Source organism: Perissodus microlepis, chromosome 19 (genome assembly GCF_051167445.1).
Source record: "Perissodus microlepis isolate ML-2025 ecotype Zambia chromosome 19, ASM5116744v1, whole genome shotgun sequence".
Classification (NCBI taxonomy): domain Eukaryota; kingdom Metazoa; phylum Chordata; class Actinopteri; order Cichliformes; family Cichlidae; genus Perissodus; species Perissodus microlepis.
Genome location: NC_140479.1, coordinates 7,253,747 through 7,279,518, shown reverse-complemented (window position 1 = coordinate 7,279,518; position 25,772 = coordinate 7,253,747). Strand labels below are relative to the sequence as shown.

General features: G+C 47.2%; 2 protein-coding genes across 9 annotated transcripts; both read left to right on the top strand.

Annotated features, from left to right (window-relative positions):
- The first annotated feature begins 1,421 nt into the window (after window positions 1–1,421).
- On the top strand, window positions 1,422–9,094 carry atg14 (autophagy related 14). Its single transcript, XM_084915399.1, has 11 exons — window positions 1,422–1,838; window positions 5,154–5,216; window positions 5,383–5,425; window positions 5,674–5,755; window positions 5,829–6,066; window positions 6,167–6,393; window positions 7,013–7,130; window positions 7,232–7,322; window positions 7,451–7,536; window positions 7,623–7,797; window positions 8,037–9,094. Exons 1-11 carry the CDS (start codon window positions 1,588–1,590, stop codon window positions 8,157–8,159), a joined length of 1,497 nt encoding a protein of 498 aa, XP_084771525.1. The 5' UTR covers window positions 1,422–1,587; the 3' UTR covers window positions 8,160–9,094.
- A 1,604-nt stretch (window positions 9,095–10,698) lies between these two features.
- LOC146365301 (uncharacterized) lies at window positions 10,699–25,751 on the top strand. 8 transcript variants are annotated; one of them, XM_084915390.1, is made up of 19 exons: window positions 10,699–11,919; window positions 15,147–15,230; window positions 15,313–15,396; window positions 15,739–15,801; window positions 16,022–16,120; window positions 20,554–20,637; window positions 20,947–21,021; window positions 21,094–21,177; window positions 21,255–21,329; window positions 23,058–23,120; window positions 23,680–23,763; window positions 23,841–23,915; window positions 23,984–24,046; window positions 24,168–24,230; window positions 24,456–24,539; window positions 24,620–24,682; window positions 24,750–24,797; window positions 24,873–25,001; window positions 25,150–25,751. In XM_084915390.1, exons 1-19 carry the CDS (start codon window positions 11,589–11,591, stop codon window positions 25,428–25,430), a joined length of 1,932 nt encoding a protein of 643 aa, XP_084771516.1. In that variant the 5' UTR covers window positions 10,699–11,588; the 3' UTR covers window positions 25,431–25,751. The 8 variants fall into 8 exon arrangements, with proteins under 8 accessions (XP_084771516.1, XP_084771521.1, XP_084771520.1 ...); XM_084915395.1 differs by lacking the exon at window positions 20,554–20,637; XM_084915394.1 differs by lacking the exon at window positions 21,094–21,177 and having other exon boundaries at window positions 10,700–11,919.
- The last annotated feature ends 21 nt before the right edge of the window (window positions 25,752–25,772 follow it).

Genomic DNA, 25,772 nt, shown 5'->3' with positions numbered 1-25,772 from the left:
CAATGATAGTGACATTTTCGGAAAGCCAGCAAAAATACCTACGTTTTGATGTATAATTTGTGGAAGTTGAGTGAAAATTGAGCAAGTAGCAAGAAGTTGTTGGGACATGAAGAGAAGACTGCAAAACCTTCAGTGGCACACTGGAAGCCAAGTGCATAGCAACCATAACAACGCATGTATTTTGTGAAAAATCACAATTTTGCAACTGAAAACTTTAAGAGGCATAAAAGTAAAACGGTAAAAGATTTGAAAAAGCTGATTTATACCTGAATAGCCCAATAATTTGAGAACATTTTAAAGTTTGAATGGTTGTTCTACGTGAAAATGTGAGGAAGTAGTTAAGTTTCAAAAACAAGCAAATTTTAGCAGAATTGCAGAAGTTTCCCATTCATTTCAATGGGACAAATTAAGCTTAATATTTTAAAAAGTATAATAGTGAAAAATACCAAAAGACATAGCACACATTAGCAGAAATAGCAGAATAGTTTAAAATTTGAACGGTGAAAATCGGCTGAAAATTGTGGAAGTAGTTAAGTGCCAAAAAGTGTACGGAAGTCCCAAGAGGAACTCAATAGTGTGGATGCTTAAAGCATCCACACAATAATATACTGTACACAACTGTACAGAATAGAATAAAATATACAATAGGATAAAAATAAATAAATTCAAATGCTTTATACAACTGAGTAAAAATGCAATTTTGTCAGAAAAGCAGAAAAGAGTATTGCACTTAGTGTTAATGCACATGTGTGGATGTGTTTGATCAGTTGGAGTCTTTGTTGTGGAGTCTGACAGCAGTGGGGAGGAAAGACCTGCGTAATCTCTCCGTCCCACACCGTGGGTGCTGCAGCCACTGAAGGAGCTGCTCAGTGCTGTCAGAGTCTCCTGCATGGGCTGGGAGATGTTGTCCAACAGGGATGACAGCTTAGCCGCCGTTCTCCTGTCACTCACCACCTCCACTGGGTCCAGAGGGCATCCTAGCACAGAGCTGGCCCTGATCAGCCTGTTCAGTCTCTTCCTGTCCCAGGCAGAGATGCTGCCGCCCCAGCAGACCACACCGTAAAAGATGGCTGAGTCATAGAAATTGTTAAACCTATTAATCCCTGCAATAATGACCTAGTAATGACCCAATGGGAGGCTCGTGTTTAAATCTCCGTGGGGGCTGCAGAGTTCATGAAAACTTCACAGAATAAATGGACTGATTCTTATGCAGCACTCGGTGCTTTCTACAATATCCACACTCCGATGGAGCATCAGAGAGTGACCCGGGGTTCGTATCCTGTATAAGGATACTTGGCATGCAGACTGGGGAAGCCAGGAATCGAACCACCAACCCTCCGATCACCTGATGAGTCGTTCACGTTGAGCTCTGTGAACAGAATTACTTTTAACAACCTCCCATGTTTTTATGGTGACGTATGCCTGAACCCGCCCACCCGTGACGCCATCAGATAAACAAACCCGTCACGCTGTGAGAGGAAAGAGGAAGTGGCGGTCTGTCCTCGGGTTACAGCTGTGCGTTGGCTCTAAACTATGAGACGTTAGCGGCAGGCCGACCTTCGCGGAGCCGCAGACAGCGCAGCTAGCATGGCGTCCTCCGCCGGCCCGGCCCGGCCCGCTCCAGCCTCTGCGGCCCGGCCGTCACTGCGCCCTCCACTGCCGGCCTCGGCCCACTCCGCGCAGGGCTGCGTTATGCTGGAGTCCGTGGACGACGCGGAGGGGCTGTACGTGGCCGTGGAGCGCTGCCCTCTGTGCAGCACCTCCCGCCGCAGGCTTACCTGCGCTCGCTGCGTGCAGGCCGGAGACTTTGTGTACTTCGACGGCAGGAACACAGAGAGGTAAACACCGGCGCCGAATTCCACCGACGCACGCTCAAAGTTTCCCGTTCCTACGTTCCTCTGCGGACACGCAGCACCGGGGAGCTGCTCAGTTTCGCCTGAGGATAACCGGAGCTGTCGGTGCCGTTCGGCGTCGTTGTGAGCACCGACTGCGTCTTAAAAACGCTTTTCACGGCTTTCTTTGTGTCTGACTGCTCTGTTGGTGGGGACATTAGCCGAAGCATGGAGCCCAAATAACACTGCTGTGGTGAAACAGGTGTTTCAGCTAAACCGAAGCGCGATTATTATTAAAATCAGAAACTCTTCTTTATTTTCTCAAACGTCAGAAGTTACGGTGTAATGACCGGAGGTGTGACACGCTAATACTCCAGAGTCGCACCGTCTCGTCTTTAAAAAGGTGTAAACTAACCTGAAAACGGCGCTTAGCATTAGCAATTAACAGTGGTTAGCTAAGTAACTTTCAGGTAGCCTGTTAGCTCAGCTCGGTTAGCCTTTGTATCACCATCTGTTACTGTTAGCTCAGCTAGATTAGCCTCGGTTAGCCTTTTTAAGCTTTATTTGGCCGGTTAGCTCAGTTTTGTAAGTCTGCTAGGTCTCAGGTTATCGTGTGTTGACCTGCTCTGGTATTGTTAGCCTGGTGGCTAGCTGCTGTGTTACAGAGTGCAGGGCTCGCAAAATTTCAAAATCCCTGGTAGCCCTTCGGGCAGGGACTCTTCAGTTTTTGGTAGCCCAAAATAAATTTAAGTAGCCCGAATAAAAAGAGAGCGATTTTTTGATTGATGTTTTGTTTCCTGTTTTGTTTCCGTTACAATATTATACTTTAATGTATAATATTGTAACGGAAACAAAACATTAATCAAAAAATTGTTGAAACACAAATTACAACATTGTATAAAAATTACAATCATCAACTCAAATACTTGGTTCTAATTGAACAGAAATTTCTATGAACTTGTAAGAACTGTGTAGGACATGAATCAGTCTGTGTCAGATCCTGAATTTGAAATTTCCACTGAAGTCACGGGTAAGAGGCAAGTGGAACCAAGATCGAGGCCATTTGCTTTGTGAAGTTTGCAAAGACTGCTAAATTGTGCCTGTGGTAGTTCACTCTTTGCAACATAGTACGCTGTTCTAAACTGATTTTCAGGTTTATTTTTAGTATGTTATTTGCAATTGGTGTTTGTTCTGGGAAAGATATTGCAGACTGAGCAATAATGCATTTCTTGCATTTCTCCTGGGTTCTAATGGGGGCTTTCTTAAAATGACTGGTCCCAGTAACAAAGGCGCTTGTCGACTCAGAAATCGAGGGAAAACCAACAACACACCCGGCAGAACATTATGTTATTTACACGGGTGCACATAAGTGGTCCGCAGGTGCGCATTCGCTGTCAAAATAAAAGACGCGCACCAGATAAGAAGTTGCAACGCGCGTTTGCGTCCATATAAAAGGCAGTGTTTTTGTCCGCTAGAGTGGGATTTTCACGGCACATTCTGCACCACATCTCTGTGTGTTCATTATTTGTTTGAAGCCAGCTCACCTCTTGCAACCACTTTTCCGAGAATACGTGCTTCTTTTGTGGTTCGGACTCCTTCTGACATTTCTTTGGAGGTGGAGGAAAACCAAAGTAATTGCTTGAAGGAGCTTCTTCGACATCTTTAAGAGTTCTAAACAAATGTCTGTCCTCCTCCAGAAAATCTTATGTACGCAAACACGCGTTGCAACTTCTTATCTTGTGCGCGTTTTTTATTTTGACAGCGAATTGACAATAAACTGGACTGGGCTAAAAACACCACAGCACTTTACAGAAAGGGCCAGAGTCGTCTCTATTTTTTGAGGCGACTGAGGTCCTTCAACATCTGCCAGAAAATGCTCAGGATTTTCTACGAGTCTGTTGTGGCCAGTGCGATCCTCTATGCTGTTGCATGCTGGGGGAGCAGGCTGAGGGTCGCAGATGCCAACAGACTCGATAAACTGATCCGTAAGGCCAGTAATGTTGTGGGGATGGAGCTGGACTCCCTCAAGGTGGTGTCGGAGAGGCGGATGCTGTCCAAGATAAAGACAATGTTGGATAACACCTTCCACCCACTCCATGACATGCTGGTCAGTCACAGGAGCACGCTCAGTGAGAGACTGAGATTACCCATAACGCACCACTGAACGACACAGGAAATCATTCCTGCCTGTGGCTCCCTGTACAACTCCTCCACCCAACACACTGTTTACTGCTACAGCTACACATGTGTCTTTTTCAGCTATTTATTCATAAGTGACTTTATGTGCATATATATATATATATATATATATATATATATATATATATATATATATATATATATATATATATTAGTGCTATTCTAAGTTAGCGTGTTGTCTGTCTTGTTAATGTTTGTTTATAATGGAGCACTGTAACAAAAAATAATTTCCCCCAGGGATCAATAAAGTATTCTGATTCTGAATGCGCACCTGCGGACCACTTATGTGCAGCCCTGGTTATTTAGCTTGTCATATTGCAGCCACAGAAATTCTTTTGTCCATGAAACCATAAAGCTGCACTTTCTTTTTGCCTTATAGTCTGATTTGTCATAACTTTTCCGTTTTGTGGTAAGCTTTTCTTTGGCTGTCACTTCTTCACCCTGACCTGTCTTATTTGGCTCAGCAGAACTAAAATATATATCCTGCTGCTTTTACACACGCACTCAAATAACGCTCAGCGATTCTCTGCGCGATCAACCTCTCACATGTTTAAGCTGCGGGAGATTTCACTTGTCATGTTTGCATAGTAAGCTAACGATTGATACGACGATGTCAGAGGAATTGGTGCGCAAATTATCGTCACTCACCAATCAGTGCTGTCGCTCTCTATACACAGTTCACGCGATTGCAAAGTGAAAGCAAAAAACAAGCGCAAATTCAAACGCGATTTCAATATGTCACATATTGACAGTGGCTCACCGATGCCAATGACATAATTACCCAGCTACATTTCCGAAAGAATGCAAAAGCATTGACATATATTTTTCCTTCCTACGATAGGCCGACGGGCAGGGCAGAGATAGATTTTGGTAGCCCGACTGGAAAAATCTTTTTTGCGAGCCCTGGAGTGAGGTCATATGCTCCGGTTAGACGTTTCCCAGGCTGGAGTCAGTGAGATGACCTCAGGCCCCCCCGCTCTTTGTTACTGCAGCTGTTGCAGAGGTGTGCTGGGTTCAATCAGACTGTCGGATTCTGCTGGCTTCTGGTTCTGAAACTGTAAAATCCTCTCAGGTGTGAGGCTTTATCTACTGCAGGTGAACTCGTCTGCTGTTTGTCTGCAGGTACACTGAGAAGCTTGAGAGGCTGAAGAAGCTGAAGGGGGAGAAGGAGCAGCTGCAGCAGAGGTAAAACCTGCTGCTCACAGGTACAGGTGATGTCACAAACGGCTGTGGACTGAGGGAGGGCGAGTGAAGCTGTTTGAGGCAGCACCTGTGCAGGTGTTGCAGATGTTTGTGTGTTTTTGTTAACAGCAGCTGTGGAAATAACCTGTGACATCTTCTGTCCTCACAGCGTTGTGCAGGCCATGAACAGGAAGCTGCTGGCTGACGAGATGGTGAGTTCACAGCTGCACAGGTGTGCGTTCAGGCACGTGGCTGCCTCCTTATCGCTCCTCTGCTCTGTAATGTTACCTTCAGTGAGCTCACCTGCAGTTTTTAATGCGCTGTAGCTCCTCCCATCCTCTCCGAGAGCACGTCAGGTGCATCTGTGCGGCACCTCTGACCTCCAAACATTCAGATTAAAGTTCAAATCTGATTAAAAGCCAGTTCGGAAGAAATTGATGTATCTGTGTGTCGTCCTCAGAAATGGAAGATCATGTCGTGTAAGATGAAGGTGGAGCAGCTAAAGGAGGCGGTTGCCTGGGGTAACGAGGAGGCGAGGCACGGTGAGTGTCAGCAGGTTTAAAACTGACACGGTTCGTGAGCTGTCGCGTGACCCGTTTCCCCCTCCTGCCGCAGATAACGAGCGCCTCTCCAGGTGTCAGGAGGACGTCCAGCGGCTGCAGCGCCGGGCCGTTCGCCACGGTGAGAAACGCGACAAGATTGAGCGCCACAACCGGCGCCTCGGTGAGCTGATGGAGAAACGCAGTCGAGACCTGCAGAGCCGACTGAGCCAGCTCGCCGCACTGCGGCGGGAGCACATCCGCGACCTCACCACCCACATCTTCCCCATGCAGGAGGAGAAACTGGGCAGCAGGTAGGGGGTGGAGCCTTCTAAGTTTCAGGAACACCTCTGATGGGACTGATGGAGCAAACGTGTTGTCATCCCGCTCTCTGCCCCTACGTGTATCCATTAGAGACCCCGCGGACGTCCTGGCCGAGTGCGACCCGCTGACCTTGAGCACGGTGAGCGAGCTGGCCGAGGCCCGGAGGACCACCTACCTGTCGGGACGCTGGATCTGGGACGACCAGAACGGAGAGACAAGCATCAGCATCACGGGGCCCCCTGTGGCCCTGCCCAGCAACGGAGACTGCTCCGCTTACTACAGCTGGGTGGAGGAGAAGAGCACCAATCAGGGCCCAGGTGAAGAGTGAGGAGGCGGAGCTTTAGTGGTCTTACTGATAACTGATCTCATTTTTTCCCTGAGTTCAGATTTCTTCTCAGAAGTTTGTTCTTGTATTTATCTGAAGTTGTTGTTGTTGTTGTTGTTATTATTATTATGATGGATTGCATTTATATAGCACTTTTCGAGACCCTCAAAGCGCTTTACAATTCCACTATTCATTCACTCTCACATTCACACACTGGTGGAGGCAAGCTACAGTTGTAGCCACAGCTGCCCTGGAGCAGACTGACAGAAGCGAGGCTGCCATATCGCGCCATCGGCCCTTCTGGCCCACACCAGCAGGCGGTAGGTGAAGTGTCTTGCCCAAGGACACAACGACCGAGACTGTCCGAACCGGCAACCTTCCGATTACAAGACAAACTCCCAACTCTTGAGCCACGATCGCCCAATAATAATAATAATAATGATGGTTATTATAACTCGTCTGTTTTTATTTTATTTTAAAATTATTTTAAAATACTTCATTTACATTTAATTTTTTTAATAATGAGTATTTTTATGTGGGTGCTCAGAAAACTTTCGTTTGAAAAGGTTTCAGGTGACCCTGTCCTGACCTTTGACCTCCTTTTGCCGCAGAGCTGGACCACATTAACCCGGCTCACACCATCAGCGCCGCCCTCTGCTACACCACGCAGCTCGTCACCATCCTGTCCCACATGCTGGACGTCAACCTGCCCAAGAAGCTCTGCAACAGGTGGGAACGTTTGAAAAGTGGCGCCACTCAGCGGTAGGTCGATTTCGCCGATGTCGCGGCGTCCATCTTTAATCTTCGCTCTGTGCTGTTTGTTTTCTCAGCGAGTTCTGCGGAGACAATCTGAGCCGCTACCGCTTCACCCGAGCTCTGAGCAAGCTCAACACCAACGTGCTCCACCTGTGCTTCTCTCAGGTGAGACTCGCACGCTGTTTGTTTGTCCATCTTCTGTGTCGAGGGGACTCTGAGACGCAGCAGGACTGATTCTGATTCATTGATCCGTCTCTGTGTTCCCGCCTCTCACCCCGTTTCTCTGTGTTCAGCACGTTGACAGCGAGAAGCTCCACCTCCATCACACCCTGAGGAACATCGTGTTTCTGGTTGCCCCTGACAACGACAGCCTGGGCAGGTGAGGGGGTGAAGTGTTTGATTTCAGGAAAACGTGGGTGCGATCTGCTGATTGAGGGTGACGCAGTGTTTACCCGTGTGCTTCAGGACGGGTCCGTTCGAGGTGTGCGCCGACCTGGAGGAGTCCATGGAGTTCGTGGAGCCGGAGGCGGAGGGGCCGGCGGAGGAGAGCGGAGACGAAGCGGTGACGGACGACGAGACAGACCTGGGGACGGACTGGGAGACGGTGCCCAGCCCGCGGTTCTGTGATATCCCCTCACAGGTAAACACACCTGAGCACGTTTGTGCCGAGCTGCTCGATCATTTAGATCCGTAACCGTTATTATCGATCGGTTGTTAACTCGGCGTGAAGGACGACTCGCGCTTAGAGCAGCAGCGGGCGGGGGCGCCTGAGGGGAGGAGTCACTGTGACCTCCATAGCTCAGACATCAGTGCAGAGGAGTTACGGGGCTCCGCCTCGTGACCTCTAACCTCTCCTCTTCCTCCTCTGTCCTCCTGCAGTCCATGGATCTTTCCCAGAGTGCCCTGCAGGTCTCGCAGCCCGCCGCCAACACCGGAGGGATGATCTCGTCTGCCGCCGCCTCCGTCAGCTCCTGGCTCAGAACCTACACCGGCCAGCGCTGACCCTGCGGAATCCCAGGGCTTGTTTGGATCTCAGGGGTCAGAGGTCACCATCATCGCTTCAGACTCTGCAAATAGAAACGTGCTGTTTGAGGAGCTGAGAGGTCCTGCTGACGCGTCACTGCTGATTTGATTGGTTTAACTTTTTTTCTCCTACTGTGAGGTCGTATCGCGGAGCCGCTCAGTCTCTGATTGGACGAGGTTGTTACAGTCTGGAGGGGCGGAGCTCTTTTGCAATAAAATCTCTGCAGTAAGCTCCACGCACAGGCGTGGCTCAGTCTCCAGCGTGTCGGCGTCACGGTGACCTGACGTGTCCTTTGTGACCTTTAAGGTCGTGATGAGAAACTGGAAGCGCTCGCGTTCAGCAGACTGCAGGATGCCACGAGGTCAATATGCGCTCTGATTGGAGGATTGTGCTCCGGCGCCGAGGCCGCTCCAAGCCTGACTCATTTTTATGAAAACACTATTTTCAGGTTTTCTTGTACATTTTCAGCCTCATTCAAAAAAAAAAGTTTCTTCCTGTGGGCGGAGCGTGCATCATTGTCTCTTCTGATTGGCTCCAGTTTAGAAAATCGAGCTGCCATCACAGAGCAGCTGGAATCAAACCTTCGGCCGACGCCGACCTTTGACCTGCTGCTCCTTTCTGACTGGACAGAGAACAGCTGTCTGTGATTGAATCCTGAAAAGCAGTTGCTCTGTAACGTACACCCTGATTGGGCGAGGAGGTAACACTGCTATCGTCTCGCTGCTTGAAGGTGTGGGTGAGCTCGCTCTGATCGATGGGAGTCAGCTGACCGAGCCGCCTCGCGCTTTTTCGCTGAGCTGGTGACTCTGAAGTGGGATTGATGATGATGGCGGTTTATGGACGAACATGTTTTATTTGAAGTGTTTCAGTTTGTGTGACGTTTGAAATAAAATCCTGTTTTCTGCTTTTTGAATCTGAAGTTGAGTTTTTAATAGAGTGTGCGTGCGTTGACCTTTAACCTCATGGGCCACAGGAGGTGCTGACATCCACATGCTGTACAGGCAGCTTCACCTGTGCCTGCAGGTGGATTGAAGCACAGGTGAGTGTACACCTGTAATAGCCGTGTGTGTGAGGACTCACAGCATCTCCACAGTAACCGCACGATTCACGCCACGGCGTGCTGTGTTGATAGATTTAAAGACTTCACCCGCTGATGCTGGCGGGACGTCAGTGTCTGCTGTTTGTGCTCTGCAGGTGTGAACACCTGAGCTCAGGCTGTCTGATTGGACAGCTCCAGCTGATGGGTCTGTTTATTAGGCTGTCATAGCAAGCACAAGGTGAGTGCGGACAGGTGATGATTTCACACGACTGAGCAGTTCCGGTGATGTCACACGGATCCCCGGCTGCATAGTGTTCGTGGCACAGGTCGGACCAGGCGAGCAGCACGGTTGGTGGAAAAACAAAATTGGTCCAACAAAGCTTATTACAGTCAAAGTTAATGAAAATGTTTCGGGATGTGTGCAGAAACAATAAAGATCAGTTTATATTCGGTCCTGAGGATTATCAGAGGGCCAGTCAGCATCGTCTCCACCAGCATGCACAGCGTGTTCCCGTAACATGAGACGAGTCCTGCTGTGTTGCAGCTGGGATGTGTCCCTCCCTCTGGGTCTGCCCTGTGCCCCGCTCATGTTCCAGGGTGGTGCCGTTCATTCATCCAACAGGCATTCGTCACATCTGCAGGTTTACTTCACTGCATGCTGCTCACGCCCACCTGCAGGATCGTGAAGCCTCCTACCTGTACAGAGTGACTGTAATGAGTGCAACCATCCGTTACCACGGTCCTCCTGACCCACCTGGGCTTCCTTCAGGTGTGCTTGTAGTGAAGGTTTACATGTGTTCGTTTTCTTTCGTTGTGAGTGTACTAAACAGTTCTTATTTTATTTCTAGCCAGTATCAGATGAATCTGACCCCAGATCTGCTTTCTGTGTCCCTGAGAGCACCATGCAGCCTTCAGTCTCAGCAGGTGTAAGTACAAACTAAGCTGTTATCTGTTCACCTAAACCTTATTTAAACTACACTTCAACTGACCCCTGCTCTCTCCTCTGATTGCCTCTCTCTCATTCTCTTTTTGATGGCGAGCTCTTTTGTCTGTATTCAGTTACACTCTTACTGATGTGGATGAATCCCTGAGCAGCGACAGATCAGGTTTTAACATGATTCCTGTCAGCTGCGCTTTATTTTGCAAATCACACAACATGCATACACCTGAGCTGAGCTGCGATTTTGAGTTGTAGAAGCCACCGTCGTTCGGACGCTAGGTTAAAGTTATTCTGGTTACCCGCCCTCGGGTTAATGTTATTCTGGTTACCCGCCCTCAGGTTAAACGTTATTCCGGTTACCAGCCCTCGGGTTCAACGTTATTCCGCTTACCTGCCCTCGGGTTCAACGTTATTCCGCTTACCCGCCCTCGGGTTAAACGTTACTCCGGTTACCTGCCCTCGGGTTAAACGTTACTCCGGTTACCTGCCCTCGGGTTAAACGTTACTCCGGTTACCCGGCCTCGGGTTAAACGTTATTCTGCTTACCCGCCCTCGGGTTCAACGTTATTCCGGTTACCCGCCCTCGGGTTAATGTTATTCCGCTTACCAGCCCTCGGGTTAATGTTATTCCGCTTACCCGCCCTCGGGTTAATGTTATTCCGCTTACCCGCCCTCGGGTTAATGTTATTCCGCTTACCAGCCCTCAGGTTCAACTTTATTCCGGTTACCCGCCCTCGGGTTAATGTTATTCCGCTTACCCACCCTCAGGTTAAACGTTATTCCGGTTAAAGCCCTCCGGTTCAACTTTATTCCGCTTACCCGCCCTCAGGTTCAACGTTATTCCGGTTACCAGCCCTCAGGTTCAACTTTATTCCGGTTACCTGGCCTCGGGTTAAATGTTATTCCGCTTACCCGCCCTCAGGTTCAACATTACTCCGGTTACCCGCCCTGGTACCGTCGCGTTATTACGGCTCAGTGAGCAGTTATTGCAGCTGTCAGCTGTTTTCTGACTCGCAGGAGGACGTGAGAGCGTAGCTGTTGAAACAGTGCTCGGATTCATAAAGGCTGAAGGTGAACCACAGTTCTTTCTTTCACACTTGGAATTCTTTGCATGATTATCTGGGTTGGAGCATGTGGGAAGCCGTGACTGAGAAAGGTCTGAAAAGCCTTTTTATTCTGAGACCAATGATTACTGGATGCCGAGTGAGTGCAAGCAGCCTTTCTTCTTTGGGTAAGCTGCTTATGGAGTGCAGGGTTCAGGAGGAAGCGGGTGAAGCTGCTCTGCTTTCGCTCTTGTTATTCTTGTTAATAACACCCACTTTTACAAACTGCAGTTTTGTGTTTTCTGCTTGTTTGTCTTGAATCGTGTTTGTGGGGAGACTCCACCCCCTCGCCCTTGTGCTGAAGGATTTCTGCAGGTGGAGGACAATGGCGAGAAGGTCTGCTGCTCTGTTTCTGCTGTTCTGCTGCTCTGTCAGTCGGGGCCAGTCGGAGGCTTCTGTCCCCCCGCCGGCGGTCATCTCCCAGGCCCTCCCCATCCTCTGGGATGAACTGCGAGGGCTGAAGGAGCTGGTGCTGAGCCTGAAGGCGGAGGAGGTGGGCCGGCGTCAGATCCTGAGGAGGGTGGAGAGCTGGCTGAGGGATGGAGAGGTGCAGGCTGAGCAGCAGAGACGGAGCCTGGAGGGACTGAAGGAGGAAGCGCTCCGACAGGCGGAGGAGCTGAGGGGGAGGGTGGAGGAGCTGGAGGAGCAGAGCAAAGGTGAGGCCTCCTCCGTCACATCAAGTGTCATAGCTGCTCCTCAGACTGAGAGGTGGTGTAGTGAGTTTAGCTGGTGTAGCACAGGTGAGTCCTGCTGTCCTCAGGTACGCAAAAAATATCAAACTGTTTTGAGCCTAAACAGAAACAGACGGAACCTGTTCGTGTATTAATCACTAGAGGCTGTCGCATAACAAGAGGCAGAAGAGGCAAAGCTGGAGCTGTAGGTTGAGAGCTTCGTGTTAGAGCGGGGGGTCGAAGTTAATAAAGCTTACGAAGTATTTTTAAGAACATTTAACACGTTACTTGATAAAAACTGTCCAGTAATTGAAATCAACTATGCAGGAAGACCACGGAGGACTAAAGGACTACAAAATACCAGCAAAACAAAGAATCCCCTATATCGAGCATTCATAAAAAAGACAACCATGGAAACTGAAAGGAAGTATAAAACTTACAGAAATAAATGAACTAATATAATGAGATCCTGTAAAAGAGTATTTGATAAAAAGGTTGGAACACAATGAAGATAACACAAGAGATATCTGGAACGCATTAAACAGTGTAATCAAAGATGGATCAGGGAATAACGATGGGTACTTTATAGAGGGACAAGAAGTATTAATAACATGGAAGAGATAGTAAATGGCTTTAATGAATTCTTCGTAAACATGGGGCCAAAACTGGCAGAAGAAATAAAGGTTGATGGGACACTGGTGAAAATACTGAAAGCAATAGAAGCTCAATGTTTTTAAGAGCAGTGGAAGAGAAAGAGATTCATGACATAGAGAACAAAACCAGTACAGACTGGAATGATATTGATATGGTAACAGTAAAGATTGATGGTGTTGTGAAACCATTAAAATATATATTCAACTTGTCGTTTCAAACAGCAGTTTTGCTAAAGTTATTCCCATTTACAAAACCGGTGAAAGGCATCACTTTACAAACTATAGACCAGTGTCAATACTCTCCCAGTGCTCTAAGATACTGGAAAAACTCTTCATAAAAAGATTTGACAGTTTTGTGGAAAAACATGAATTACTGACAGATAGTGAGTATGGGTTCAGATCAACAGGTCAACAGCTTTGGCACTGATAGATTTAATGGAAGAGATAACAGAATGTGTGGATAATAAGAGGTACGCACTCGTTTTCTTACATCTAAAGAAGGTGTTTGATGCTGTTAATCATGAAATTCTAATAAAGAAAATGGAAATGTACGGGTTTAGGGGAGTGGTTTTGGACTGGGTAAAAAGCTATGTAGGGAATAGGCAACAATATGTACAAATAAATGAATATAAATCTAATTTGATGGATATAGCTTGTGGAGTACCTCATGGTTCAGTACTGGGTCCAAAAATGTTTATTATGTACTTAAATGATATCTGCAGAGTATCGCAGATTTTAAAGGTTGTAATATTTGCAGATGACACAAATATACTGTGTTCAGGTGTGGAGTTGCCACAGGTTTTGGAGATGATCACACAGGAATTAACGATATTAAAGAAGTGGGTTGATATAAATAAATTATCATTGAATCTCGATAAAACCAGATTTATGTTGTTTGGAAACCAAAAGAAAAACATCAAAGTAGAAATATGTGTTGACAATGTATATTTAGAAAGAGTAAATGAAATAAAATGTTTTGGGGTGATCATTGACCACGAGCTGGAAGCCACACAGCACTGATGTTCGGGGGAAACTGAAACGGGGCCGTCACGGGGAAAGCAAAGCACATGTTGGATCAGAAAGCCCTGCACATGTAATACTCTGCTTTACTACTGCTGTATATGAGCTACTGTGTCGAGGTCTGGGGAAACATACAAAAGTAACACACAAACAATAACTATAATACAGAAAAGGGCCATTAGATTAATAAATAATGTGGGGTACAGGGACCATACAAATGCACTCTTTGTCAAAATGCAAGCTTTTAAATTCCAAGACTTGGTGAAGCTTAAAACAGCACAAATAATACATAACGTAAGAAATAAATTGCTTCCAAAAGAAATCTGTAAATGGTTCATAGAAAGAGACGGTGGGTATAACTTAAGAGGGAAGTGGGATTTAAAAATACAAAGTGCTAGAACAACAAACAATGTCTATCTCAATTGCAGGAGTTAAATTATGGAACAGACTAACTGAAGAAATAAAAGAAAGTAAAAACATAAAACAGTTTAAAGTAAAATATAAAAACCTAATTTTAAATGAGTACAAGAATGAAGAAAACGGGGTTAACCCAGGACTGTGATGTTGCTGGTAATGGTGTTGTGGTTCTTTTTGGTTTTTTGTTTGTTTGTTTGTTTGTTTGTTTGATTTTTCCATAACTTGTGAATCTGCAAATTTACACATTCTGTCTTTTTCATATGAAAGAAACTGTACTGTGGTGGGGCTTGATTATTTCTTGTTTTAATTTCTGTATGTTTGGTTTGTTTTGCTTTACTTTTGTTTCATATGTTGTTTGTTTAATTTAAGACTAAAAGAAAATTAAATGAATGACAGGTAAAACTTGAGGGGGTGGGGACAAATAAGTAAATACTTCTGCTCCTTTTCAAACAAATAATGGAATGATATTTTGTAATGATTGTGAAAGCATGTTTGAAATGTTTGAAATAAAAATGAACTGACCTGAACTCCGGGCCTCGAGGGCCGGTGTCCTGCAGGTTTTAGATCTCACCCTGGGTCAACACACCTGAATCACATGATTAGTTCATTCCCAGGCCTCTGGAGAACTTCAGGACATGATGAGGAGGTCATTTAAAAATTTGAATTGGACACATCTAAACCTGCAGGATGCCGGCCCTCGAGGCCTGGAGTTGGACACCTGTGCGTTAGAGGGACTGAAGCCTGCATGCAAAAGCTCTGCAGGATAAACAGGTTAGTTTGTACTGCGATGGTTTAAAGTAAAGAACAGTGTGTGACTGGTGCACAGTCTAATACAAAGATAGCATGAACAGCAGACTGTCAGTGTAGAGGATGGACAACTCACAAAACATCTGCTCACATCTGGTTAAATCCAGGTGTGTACATCTGCTGGAGCTCTCAGCATTTCCAACAGTATCTGTACTTCTACTTAAGTACAGAACGTGAGTACTTATGCCATCTCGTCTGGGTCTGGTCAGAGTCCCGTTCTGGATCCAGGACCGAACCTGACCCGGGTTCGGTCCTGGATCAGGTTCTTCGGCCACTGAGTCCGAGGTGGTTCTGATGTCCTGTGTCGTCCCTCAGCTCGAGCCGCCGACGTGTCGACACTTCAGTCCAGGCTGAACAGCAGCGAGCGCTCGACGGACGACCTGAAGAAGAAGAACTCGGGTGAGTCCCGGACCCTCGTCGTCACCTGAGCAGCGGCTCGCAGGTTTGTGGACCTTACACTGGGTTACTGCTGTGTCTGCAGCTCTGGCGGCGGAGCTGCCGTTCCTGCAGACGAGACTGAGGGCGAGCGAGAGCACCGTGGAGCAGCTGAGGAGGAAGAACGCAGGTCATCATCATCATCATCAAGCACTCACTGTTTGGTGACTTAGTTCTAATTTCATAGATTTACCAACTTTTCTTTGAAGCAGGAAGTCCCACTGACGGTATTTAAAGATGGACAGAAAGGGTGTACATCTTTTATATACAGTCTGTGGCTGTGAGCCAGACTTATGAAGAAAAACAGGAAGTTGTGTTTCTGACTGGTGACGCTGTGTGCCCACTGGGGGGCACTGCTCACACTGACATTCAGTTGTACTTCCTCAGAAAAATTTCAGACTAAAAGTGTCCACCATTTTATTTTGTCGAGCAGTTGTATGTAAACTTCCTGTGTGTGTTTGCTTGTTTTCAGTGTTGGCGGCCAGACTGTGTAACGCAGAGAGTCTGATGGAGGAGCTGAGGCGGCAGATCTCAGGTCAGATTCGCTTCCTGTCCTGCTGACTCGAGTGTCGGCTTGAACGTAAAAAATCACCTTTAAAAAGCTCCCGTCTGAGATTTTTAAAGGTGATTTTTATAATTGATGCTGAATGTTTAAACCATCACCACCTGGGGGGCGCTGTTGTTGTTTTCCGACTAAAATTTCATTTTGTCCCCGCCCACCTGAGCCTTTAATGTTGCATGTCGACACTTTGCAGAGTTTCCGGCCTCCAACGCCTCGTCTCTGACGCCTGACATGTTGGAGCTGGAGGCTCGACTGGGCGCCCGTCTGGAGCAGCTGAGCGCTGACGCTGAAGGTGAGTCCGCTGATTGATCAGCTGTTCATGTGCCGAGTGACGCTGCCGGGTGGGCGTGTTGTTTGTTGCAGCTCTGCGGGGTGGACTGAAGTCGCTGCAGCAGCTCAGCTCCTCACCAGGTGCAGCATCCGTTCGTCCTGCAGGGCATGATTTCGGATCAGAGTTCAGAGAGATTTCATTTTCATTTCATTCAACTTTATTGATCCCGGAGGAAACCGGGTTAAGGTGTCGGCGTTCTAGCGCCATCTTACCCTTCAGACCGTACATTACACAAACATCACATGGAGAAGACCGGTCGGAGAGGAAGAATGATGGAAATACACAATATGAGGAAAGACGAGGAGAAAAACGAACTCAGACTGAGCTCCTGAAGGGAGAACAGGAAAAGCTCCTCAATTGTTGTTCCAGTTTCAGCCTCGGAGCTTCCAGCTGGTGGATGAAGCTCGTGATTGTTTGGGTTTAGGGCGAACAACTGCGTGTCCATCACTGGTCCCAATTCAGTGTTAGTCACACAGCGCAGAATCACAACAACGGTCGCCTCACTTTTGATTCCCACTGAGCAAGAATTTGCAGGCTAGTTTAGGACACATTATTTCACAGTGAACCTCTCTGTCAAACTTTGCTGCCACACCGCCCCCTCGGCCTGTGCTTCGAGGTTTCTGGTAGTTAGAATGACTCGGGGGTGTTGATTCATTTAAACTAACATAATCATCCTGCTGCAACCAGGTTTCTGTGAGGCAGAGTAAATCGATTTGTTCATCAATTATTAAGTCATGTACTAACAGAGACTTGGAGGAGAGAGACCTAATATTTAATAATCCACATTTCACTGTTTTACTCTTTGGTTCAGATGTGGATACTGTATTGTTCTTTCTTTGTGATTTTTTTATGTTTAAGTTGTTTGTTGCTGGTTTTTAGTTTGTTTTTTGTCTGTTTGGGAGCTGACACAGTCTCTATGGAGATGGGTTTTTGGCGGGTAGCAGGAGGAGAGAAGCTGCAGAGAGGTGTGTAAGACTGCAGCTCTGCTTCCTGGTCCCAACTCTGGATAGTCATATTTTGGGGGGGGTTGGTGTTGTCCTTGGGTCATTTTTGTCCTCTAAAGAAATCTTTTGCTATCAAAAATGTGTTGTTGTTTTTTTATTAATTTAATGGTCTGAAAATAACAGAAGTTATTCATTACTATACTATGCATGATTGGACTTAAGTTTTAAGTAATTTGATTTGTTTATGGGGTTTTTATTGGATTTTATAACACCTGTGGTCCTCGTGGACAAAAATGACCCCAAAGTACAAAGTGTTGCAAAGGACCGTATTTTCACAACATACTGCTTTCAACATCTTTGATCTTGGATCACTGATGTGTGGGGTCAAGCACTGGTCATAACAACCACAACAACAACAGGCAGCACAATGAGGAGGCAGGTGCTCTATATTCAATGAAATTTTATTTATACAGCGCCGAATCACAACAACAGTCGCATCAAGGTGTTTCGTATTGTAAGGTAGACCCTACAATAATACATACACAGAAAGTAGCTCACAAGCCTCCATTGCGCTGGAGATTTGCATACTTTGATGAGCATACTGTTTTTTACCATGTTGTGCAAAGCAATGACCAGTAGAACAAAGCACATATTGTCCTCTAGTATAATGAGGAGGGAGAATCAATGTTCAGGAAGATCCAGGGTTAGAAGATATAGAAAATATTGTCAATATTTAGAGCACATGCTACCCTTTCTCTGAAAAAGCACATCACCCACCCACAGAAGTGGAAGAAGACTATGAAGTGAAGAAAAGTGATGAAGAATCTGAACTATGTTCAAGTAGGTTCTCAGGCATCCAGCACATGGTAGTCTGAGGAGCTTGGAAAGAAAGTGACTGGGCTTCTTGAAGTTTCTTGAATTTTCAGAATGTGAAACTGAAACAGAAGATGTGTCAGAGGACTGCACATCATCCATTTCAATGATGATGAAGACAAAGAATCAAGCAGGAAAGAGTCAGCTGAGACAGAGGAATATTTGCAGTAATGTGAGGAAACACTGATCTGGTCTTCTATCCTTCCCAATGACAGACGATGCCTGACTCTCTCATGTGCCACAGAGAAAGACGATCTACCACAGTCCAAGCACATACGCCAGGTCCCATACTCCTTCAGTGGCTTTGCTACTCGAGCACTGAAAGCATTATACACAGTGTATTCTGCTTTTATTCTGCTTTTTAACGTTCACATGCCAATAGATGCATCAGAGACCAAGTTGGGGTTCAGTAACTTTCCCAAGGACACCTTGGTAAGAACTTCAGACTAGATCACACAGAGACTGAACCAACAACCATCCAATTAGCAGATGACCTGCTCTGCAGCCAACTCAATGACAAACAAGGAGGGACAACGAGAGAAGAAGAAAAATGGATCGAATGCAGCTGTAGGCATATGTGGGTGTGTTGATTCTTACTGCTGTGCATCCAGTAGAGTCGCTATGGCCAGTTTATGACATCCTGAGTCTGGTAGAGAAGTTTTAAAGGTGACACAAGATTAATCATAGAAGCACAAAAAGGATATAATTTCTTGATAAAGACACAATAGATGATCATTGTTCATGACACAAACGTGCTCCCATTTGAGATGTATGGAACAAGTGGGTGTTTCTCCTGCTGTGATGTAAGATCCTGGTACTGATGTGACTGTATGAGCACCAAGTCCCCTTCAGAGGACTCTGTCCCCTCCAACAGAACATCCAAGTAAACCAGGGAACTATGAGATAAAAACATGGGCAGCATGTGATGCAGGTCCAGCTGTACATGGAACATGCTAGTGCACGATGGCAAACCGTCTGTCCTGCAGTCAGGACACGCGAGTTGTCCCTAACATTGCAGAAGGTTTCCTGTAACAACTTGTTTACTGTATATGCCCCTTGGCCTGCAACTGCAGAAAGAAAGCTGTCCATGATGGGACCAGTGCAGAGGAATGAACCTGAGCTTCCTCCTGCACTTGGGTCAAATATGGACACGCCTTTGTCCTCATGAAAGTTTGCCTTCACTCAGACCCATGCCCTGGTGTTCCTACCATGCCAAAATATAGAAAACTGTCAGGTAATGAGTTGGAATAAAGTTGAATAAAACCTTGAAACACAGAGATGGATGATATTTTATACTTGTTGCTTTATAAACAGTCAAAGCAAACGGGGTCATTTTTGAGCCCAGAGGACAACAGATGTGATTATTTGCTGCCAGTAAAAAACTTGAAGTAGTTTAAAAACAGCTTTCTAAATTAACTTTGACATAAACCGTCTGTGATCATCTGTTAAAGCAACCGACTCTGGTTGTGAAACAATAATCACAATAACTGATGATTTCATTTATTTTTTACCCAAAAACAAAGAAAAAATTCATTTTTGAGGTTTTTATCAGACTTAAATTTGAAATGGAATAAAAAAATGTGTCAAAATGTTTGAATTAAGTTTTAATTAAAAGTGGGGGAAAATCCACTTATATTAATTAAGTATCAATCAAACCAGATGGGGACATTTTTGACCCCTGAGGACCACAGGTGTGTGGAAATCGGGAGGACATTATGAGGGTGAATAAATGTGTCCAAAGTGGGATGGAGCAGCTCTCATAATCCTATCAATTCTAGCTCTCCCGTTGCAGAGTCGTGAGCTTCTCCATGATTTTATCCAGACTGCGTTCAGTTAACACAATGTGTGTGCTCGTGGGATTTTGAGCAGCTGTAACGGGTTTTCATTATTCGTCGATACGCCAGGGCCGAGCAGCTCCAATCAGCAGGAAGCCCGTTATCACAGCACCGAATAGGTCGATGTCTTCAATGTCCTCCTCTGAGAGTGTTGGCAGGCACACGATGCGCCGGTGTCGTGCCAATCCGGCAGCGCACGTTCCTGCAGGAGGATCGGGCTCCCCGCGCCCAGGTTTCTCATCGAGAGGGTGTCAGTAGTGTTTAGAGACCAGCTGATCAAATCCATAATTCCGTGTTATTCTTAGAACGGCGGAGAGTCTCCGAGACGAGATGAGACGAAGATAAGGGAGAGGAGACCGGGGAAGATGCGACCGCCTCCGCCAAGAGCCAGGAGAGGAGATTAGAAAAACAAAATTAAGTTAATTCTCACCGTCGTGTGCATGAAACCGAGACGGAAGTACGCCGTGAGATTTATAGTCTGATGCAGCGAGACGCACAGAGAAACGAACGCCACGTGTTTATGTTACTGCGAGGAAGAAAACACGTTCACGGTGAGCGTCCCTGCGAGTGCTCGCCGGGCCAGTTTCCTTCACACACTTCTTCCTGCGTTGTCCCGGGAACAGACGCGTCCCACGGTGTACGTTTTCTATCAAACATGAACGTGTCCGTAGATTACTGTTGAAGCCGTTCGTCACCAAACACGTTTCACCGACCGTCCATCGTTTCTGTTCTCACATTTCAGTGGAGTCGGCGGACGTTTCGGCGCTCGGCCGCAGGCTGAGTGACGCTGAACGCCGCTTGGGTGAGCTGCACACACAAACCTCAGGTGAGTCGGTCCACAGGTGTGAGTTACCTGCAGCAGGTGCAGCTGACCTCAGAGCTCACCTTTCCAGATGTTCACCAACCTGTTTGTTTCATCGGTGTTGGCTGGATCCAGATGTTGTGTCCAATGATCAGATCTGTCTGCTGTAACACGATAACCTGCGTCCGTGTCGACTGGAGAGCGTGTCCCTCGGACAGCTGCTGAAGACGTGTGAAGGACACGCGCTCCAGTCCTGTGTTCATAAACGAGCTCTGATCCAGTAAAGCAGGCGAAGAGTTTCTGCATAACTGGGATCGTCTTCTCTCCTCTCAGCTGTCGCAGCCTCGTGGGAAGAAAACCTGTCGGCTGTGAAGAGTCAGGTGCAGCAGCTGGAGCTGACCGGCACAGGTAAGTCAGGTGATCTGAGGGTGCAACATGTGACAGCATGCAGCTGCTCTCAGTTTCCTGTGCTGTTTCCAGCTCAGACCGACTCAGTGAAGCAGCTGCAGCTTAAACTAAACTCCACAGAGCATCAGATCCACGAGCTGCAGACTGAAACATCAGGTAAATGAATGAAATCTCCGGTGAAATGAGGCGTATGTGTGTGAGGGCCCTTTGTTTGTCTACTGTTCACGTTTCAGATCAAAGCTCCAAACTGACGAAGCTGCAGACAAACGTGAACGCGAGCGCGAGCCTGCAGGGCGACCTGAACACAGGTACAGCTGTCAGAGAGCACGCAGTGAGAATCACTCTGAGCACGCTCACAGCTGCTGTTTCTGTTTAGAGATGTTCACCAGGCTGAGAGACAAACAGCTGGAACAGCTACTGTCTGAGCACACAGGTAACACACTCTGACTTTGACTTCATCCTGAACCGAGCTGGTTCTCAGAGGAACTCTTCATGGCTCCGTCACACTACAGTAAAAACATTTGGTGCTGCCCACGTCGCATTTCACTAAGTGGCTGTAAACTGGTCAGCCTGAGGTCGAGTGCTCAGCCTCGGTGCGAGCACTTTGCCTCACAAGGTGACTGCACAGGGCGGAGCCAACAACCGTGGTTTGACTGGGACTGACACGGTCATCATCACACTGGTGAAGGTTATTTCCAGTTCATCTCAGTCTGTGCGGAATATTGCAACTCTTAGCGCTTCTTGATGCACCAAGATGGCAGCTGACTGCGAGTGGTCGCATATTTGAAGCACTTCAAAGGAAACGAGATCCCAAGTTCACTGCACATGGCCGCAGTACTGCAAACACCGTTTCCTGCCTGGTCTGGTGATATCGTCTTATTCATATTCATCCAACATCTGCCTTTGTGTACTGACGAAAACTCACATTTAGATTTAGCTGTTCGAACTTCACTGTAGGATTTGTGTTTGCATAGATAAAGCGCGCGCGCGTGTGTGCGTGTGCCTGCGTGTGTGTGTGTGTGTGTGCGTGCGCGCGTCAGCATGATCTGGTGAAAGCTGCTTGGCCTGACCATGTTTCACTCTATTACCTGCTGGGGTGCAGAAGGACGAAGCATCCTCCTGGAACAGTAAAGTCTGCCCAGAAACAGCCCGGCTGGGCGCTGTAACTGAAAAGATACAGAGAGTTTGTGCGATGTTATTAAAGGGACGCTGCAACGCTCAGAAGAGTTTTCTCCAAGCACGACATCCCAGTGTACTTCAGACACACACTCGGACACACACTGGTTCAACACAAACTCAGCAACGTAGCTGTGCGGAGCTCAGACCTACACTGGAGCCACCAAACAGCCACAACACAGAAGAGCCACCTCCACGGGACAAGACTCAGCTGTCCATCTGCATCTAAAGGTCAAAGGTCACTCTTTCGAGGATGCCAATGTTCACATGTTGGACAGAGAGGACAGACTGTTTGAAAGAGGAGTGAAAGAAGCATCTATGTCCACTGTGAACAACCGTCTTTGAATGGAGGGTGGGGCTTACGACACCATCTGTCTGCCATCTATAATCCAGTCTGAGATCCTTCCCAGACGCCTTAACGCCCACTCACACCCTGACCTCAGGAAATCACATGATAGGGTGGGGCCAGGTCTCACCCGGGCTGATTGTGACCCACACCTGTTTTCACACCTTGGTTTGTGTGATTAGGTAGAGGATCAATAGTTGGTCCACGACCCTCTCGGGGACTCTCCACCATTTGACCCTAGGACTGAAGAAGCTTTTTGGATGAAACGTCTTCAATCAACTTAAAGAAGTCCAGACGCTTCTGCTTCAGAGCTGCTTCGATCACACTGATCAACAACGATTTTGAACAAGTTGCTATTTTGATCAGTTTAAAGTTTAATGGGATACTTTAGTCATGTGTGCCCACATCTGACTGTAAACCTTCATACAGCCAGAGCAGAGAGAAACATTCAGTGATGTAAGGATCTAACAAGGTTCCCTGAAGAACCATCAACCGTGTTTACTTTACTTTCCAGAGATTATGAACCAACTGAGAGATGGTGAGAAACGGCTGGAACAGCTGAAGGCTGAGCACACAGGTAACACACGAAGCTTTCAGACGGTCATGTTGTACAAATGCTCATGCGATACATGAACGTTACATCCACACAAACAGAGTGAATTGTTGCAAATTTATGTAGCAAACACTGAATTTTGGAGCTGAAACTGAAGAAAATTTTAATGTTTCCCTGGAAACTTCATCAGCTTCAGTAATGAATAAATATTTATTTTGAAAATCCTCTGATTTACCGTCGGTGTAAACAGTGAGTTTGGACGCTGACAGAATGATGAGATAAAACAAACTGCTCCTCCCAGTGCTTTGATTGGTCGACACTGACAAAAATGATTGTGTGGTGTTGACGATTCAGACTGAGATGAAAACTGAGCATGTTCATCACTCTGTGGACACGTACGTGCTGATGATTGTTGCAGCATCTGTCTCCGTTTCAGTTTAACAACATTCAGGCCAGACACACTCGGGATCATCTCCCAGGACAGAGATCGGAGTGTCGTCTGCGTCTAAACAGAGACTAACCTGTCATTCACACTCGATGTGTCGCTGTGAGACCTGTAATGTGTTTCCTGTGCTGTTTCCAGCTCAGACCGACTCAGTGAAGCAGCTGCAGCTTAAACTAAACTCCACAGAGCATCAGATCCACGAGCTGCAGACTGAAACATCAGGTAAATGAATGAAATCTCCGGTGAAATGAGGCGTATGTGTGTGAGGGCCCTTTGTTTGTCTACTGTTCACGTTTCAGATCAAAGCTCCAAACTGACGAAGCTGCAGACAAACGTGAACGCGAGCGCGAGCCTGCAGGGCGACCTGAACACAGGTACAGCTGTCAGAGAGCACGCAGTGAGAATCGCTCTGAGCACGCTCACAGCTGCTGTTTCTGTTTAGAGATGTTCACCAGGCTGAGACGTGGAGACAAACAGCTGGAACAGCTACTGTCTGAGCACACAGGTAACACACGAAGGTTAACGTCACACCTTTGTACCAACTGTAGACATTTTAAAGCAAAGTGGAAACTGAGAACCTGTTTAGAAATTCTGTGTGAACGATGACAAAGTGGTTTGTTGTGCAGCCGTGGAGGTCAGATTGAGATCCTCTGAGACACAGCTGGAACATCTGGAGACTCGTTCTGCAGGTACCGTCATCAGCTCCTACCTGAGGTTTCAAGAGTCGCTCATTAAAGCTCTGTCAGACATGAAGTGACACTGAGGTGACGCGTAGCACGCTTCACACCACTGTTTATTGTTGTTGTTGCTTAGCTTGCAGAGCAGATGTTTACAGCTGAGACCTTTGTGAAGACGCAGATGAAGGTCAGGGTCTCGTTTGTTCTGCAGGTCATTAAAATAAAAACTGTTTTCAGGCCGTGACATCGAGCTGTCGGCCACGAAGCTCAGACTGAACGTCACCGAGCGGCAGGTGGACGAGCTGACGACACAAAACACAGGTGACCTCTGTTACGTCGCTGGACTGTTGGGAGGTCTGATGGCGTTTATCCGAGTTCACCGTGTGACGCTCTGTTTTCAGTGCGAGCCGCTGAGCTGGAGTCTGTTTCGGACCAACTGACGGCGGCACAGAGACGCGCTGATGGTAACGAACGACCTCGATGCTTTCTGCGTCCGATTAACTTGAATCACATCTGACTCTTCTCTCTCAGAGCTGCAGGTCAGGCTGAACCAGCTGAGCGCCTCGTCCGAGGAAGCAGGTCAGCCACGCCTGCGGCACTTTAAACGTCCTCACCAGCCAGCTGTGGGTTAAACATCACATCTGTCTCTTCCAGGTGAGCTCAGGGTGGCGTTTTCAGCCGGTCTGACCGATTCGGGGTCAGTGGGACCGTTTGATGAAGAAACAACTCTGATCTTCTCCAAAATCATCACCAACGTCGGCGAAGCCTACAACCAGACAGCAGGTAGAGCGTGCCGCCCACAGGACGCTGAAATATTCAGCTCCACGCAACAAATGTTTGACTGCAGAATTATATTAATATTGTCAAAGGTGGAGGGGGTGGAGCTCCTCTCTGAGGTGCTCGTCTGATTAACACCTGTGCTGGTCCTCAGGTGTTTTCACGGCTCCTGTCAGCGGACTGTACGTCTTCAGCTTCACGGCAGCAGATTACCTGAAAGGCTACATGGGCCTGTACCTGTACAAGAACAACCAGCCGATCGTCTTCAGCCTCGACCTGAACGACCACGGCGGCTACGCCTCCACGAGCAACGCCGTGTGTCTGCAGCTAGAGGAGGGCGACCGGGTGCACCTCGGCCTGCCGGCCAGCTACCGCCTCTATGACGACTCGCGAAACTTCAGCGTGTTCTCCGGCTTCCTGCTGTTCCACCTGTGATGGCGACGTCCTGGGATGCACCCAGATTATCCAACCTTTGTACGGCAGAGCGAACAGGAAGTGGGATGAAAGAGGCCACGCCCTTAATAACGCAAACTTTACTCTTTAATATAACGTAAAGCGGAGGAAATGATGCTGTAAACAGGTTTAACGAGTCTCACTGCTGCCTCGCTGGTCGGCTGAGGAACTGCAGCTGCTTCTGCTCCAGTGATCATTTCATGCAAAAGTCTCAGGAGGAGCGTGACTTTAGCCCCGCCCCTGTGAATGTAGCAGTCAGTGAAATAGCGTTCTCGTCGATCGATCAATAAAGTTTTAACAGACCTGCTGATTCTTGTTTGTTCT

Excerpts from the sequence above, each read along its gene's own strand:
- atg14 (XM_084915399.1), top strand. The coding sequence starts at position 1,588 with ATGGCGTCCTCCGCCGGCCCGGCCCGGCCCGCTCCAGCCTCTGCGGCC. Across the intron at positions 5,756-5,828 it reads TAACGAGGAGGCGAGGCACG|ATAACGAGCGCCTCTCCAGG; the intron begins GTGAGTGTCAGC and ends CTCCTGCCGCAG. Across the intron at positions 7,131-7,231 it reads CCCAAGAAGCTCTGCAACAG|CGAGTTCTGCGGAGACAATC; the intron begins GTGGGAACGTTT and ends TTGTTTTCTCAG.
- LOC146365301 (XM_084915389.1), top strand. The coding sequence starts at position 11,589 with ATGGCGAGAAGGTCTGCTGCTCTGTTTCTGCTGTTCTGCTGCTCTGTC. Across the intron at positions 24,683-24,749 it reads GGCACAGAGACGCGCTGATG|AGCTGCAGGTCAGGCTGAAC; the intron begins GTAACGAACGAC and ends CTTCTCTCTCAG. Across the intron at positions 24,798-24,872 it reads CGCCTCGTCCGAGGAAGCAG|GTGAGCTCAGGGTGGCGTTT; the intron begins GTCAGCCACGCC and ends TGTCTCTTCCAG.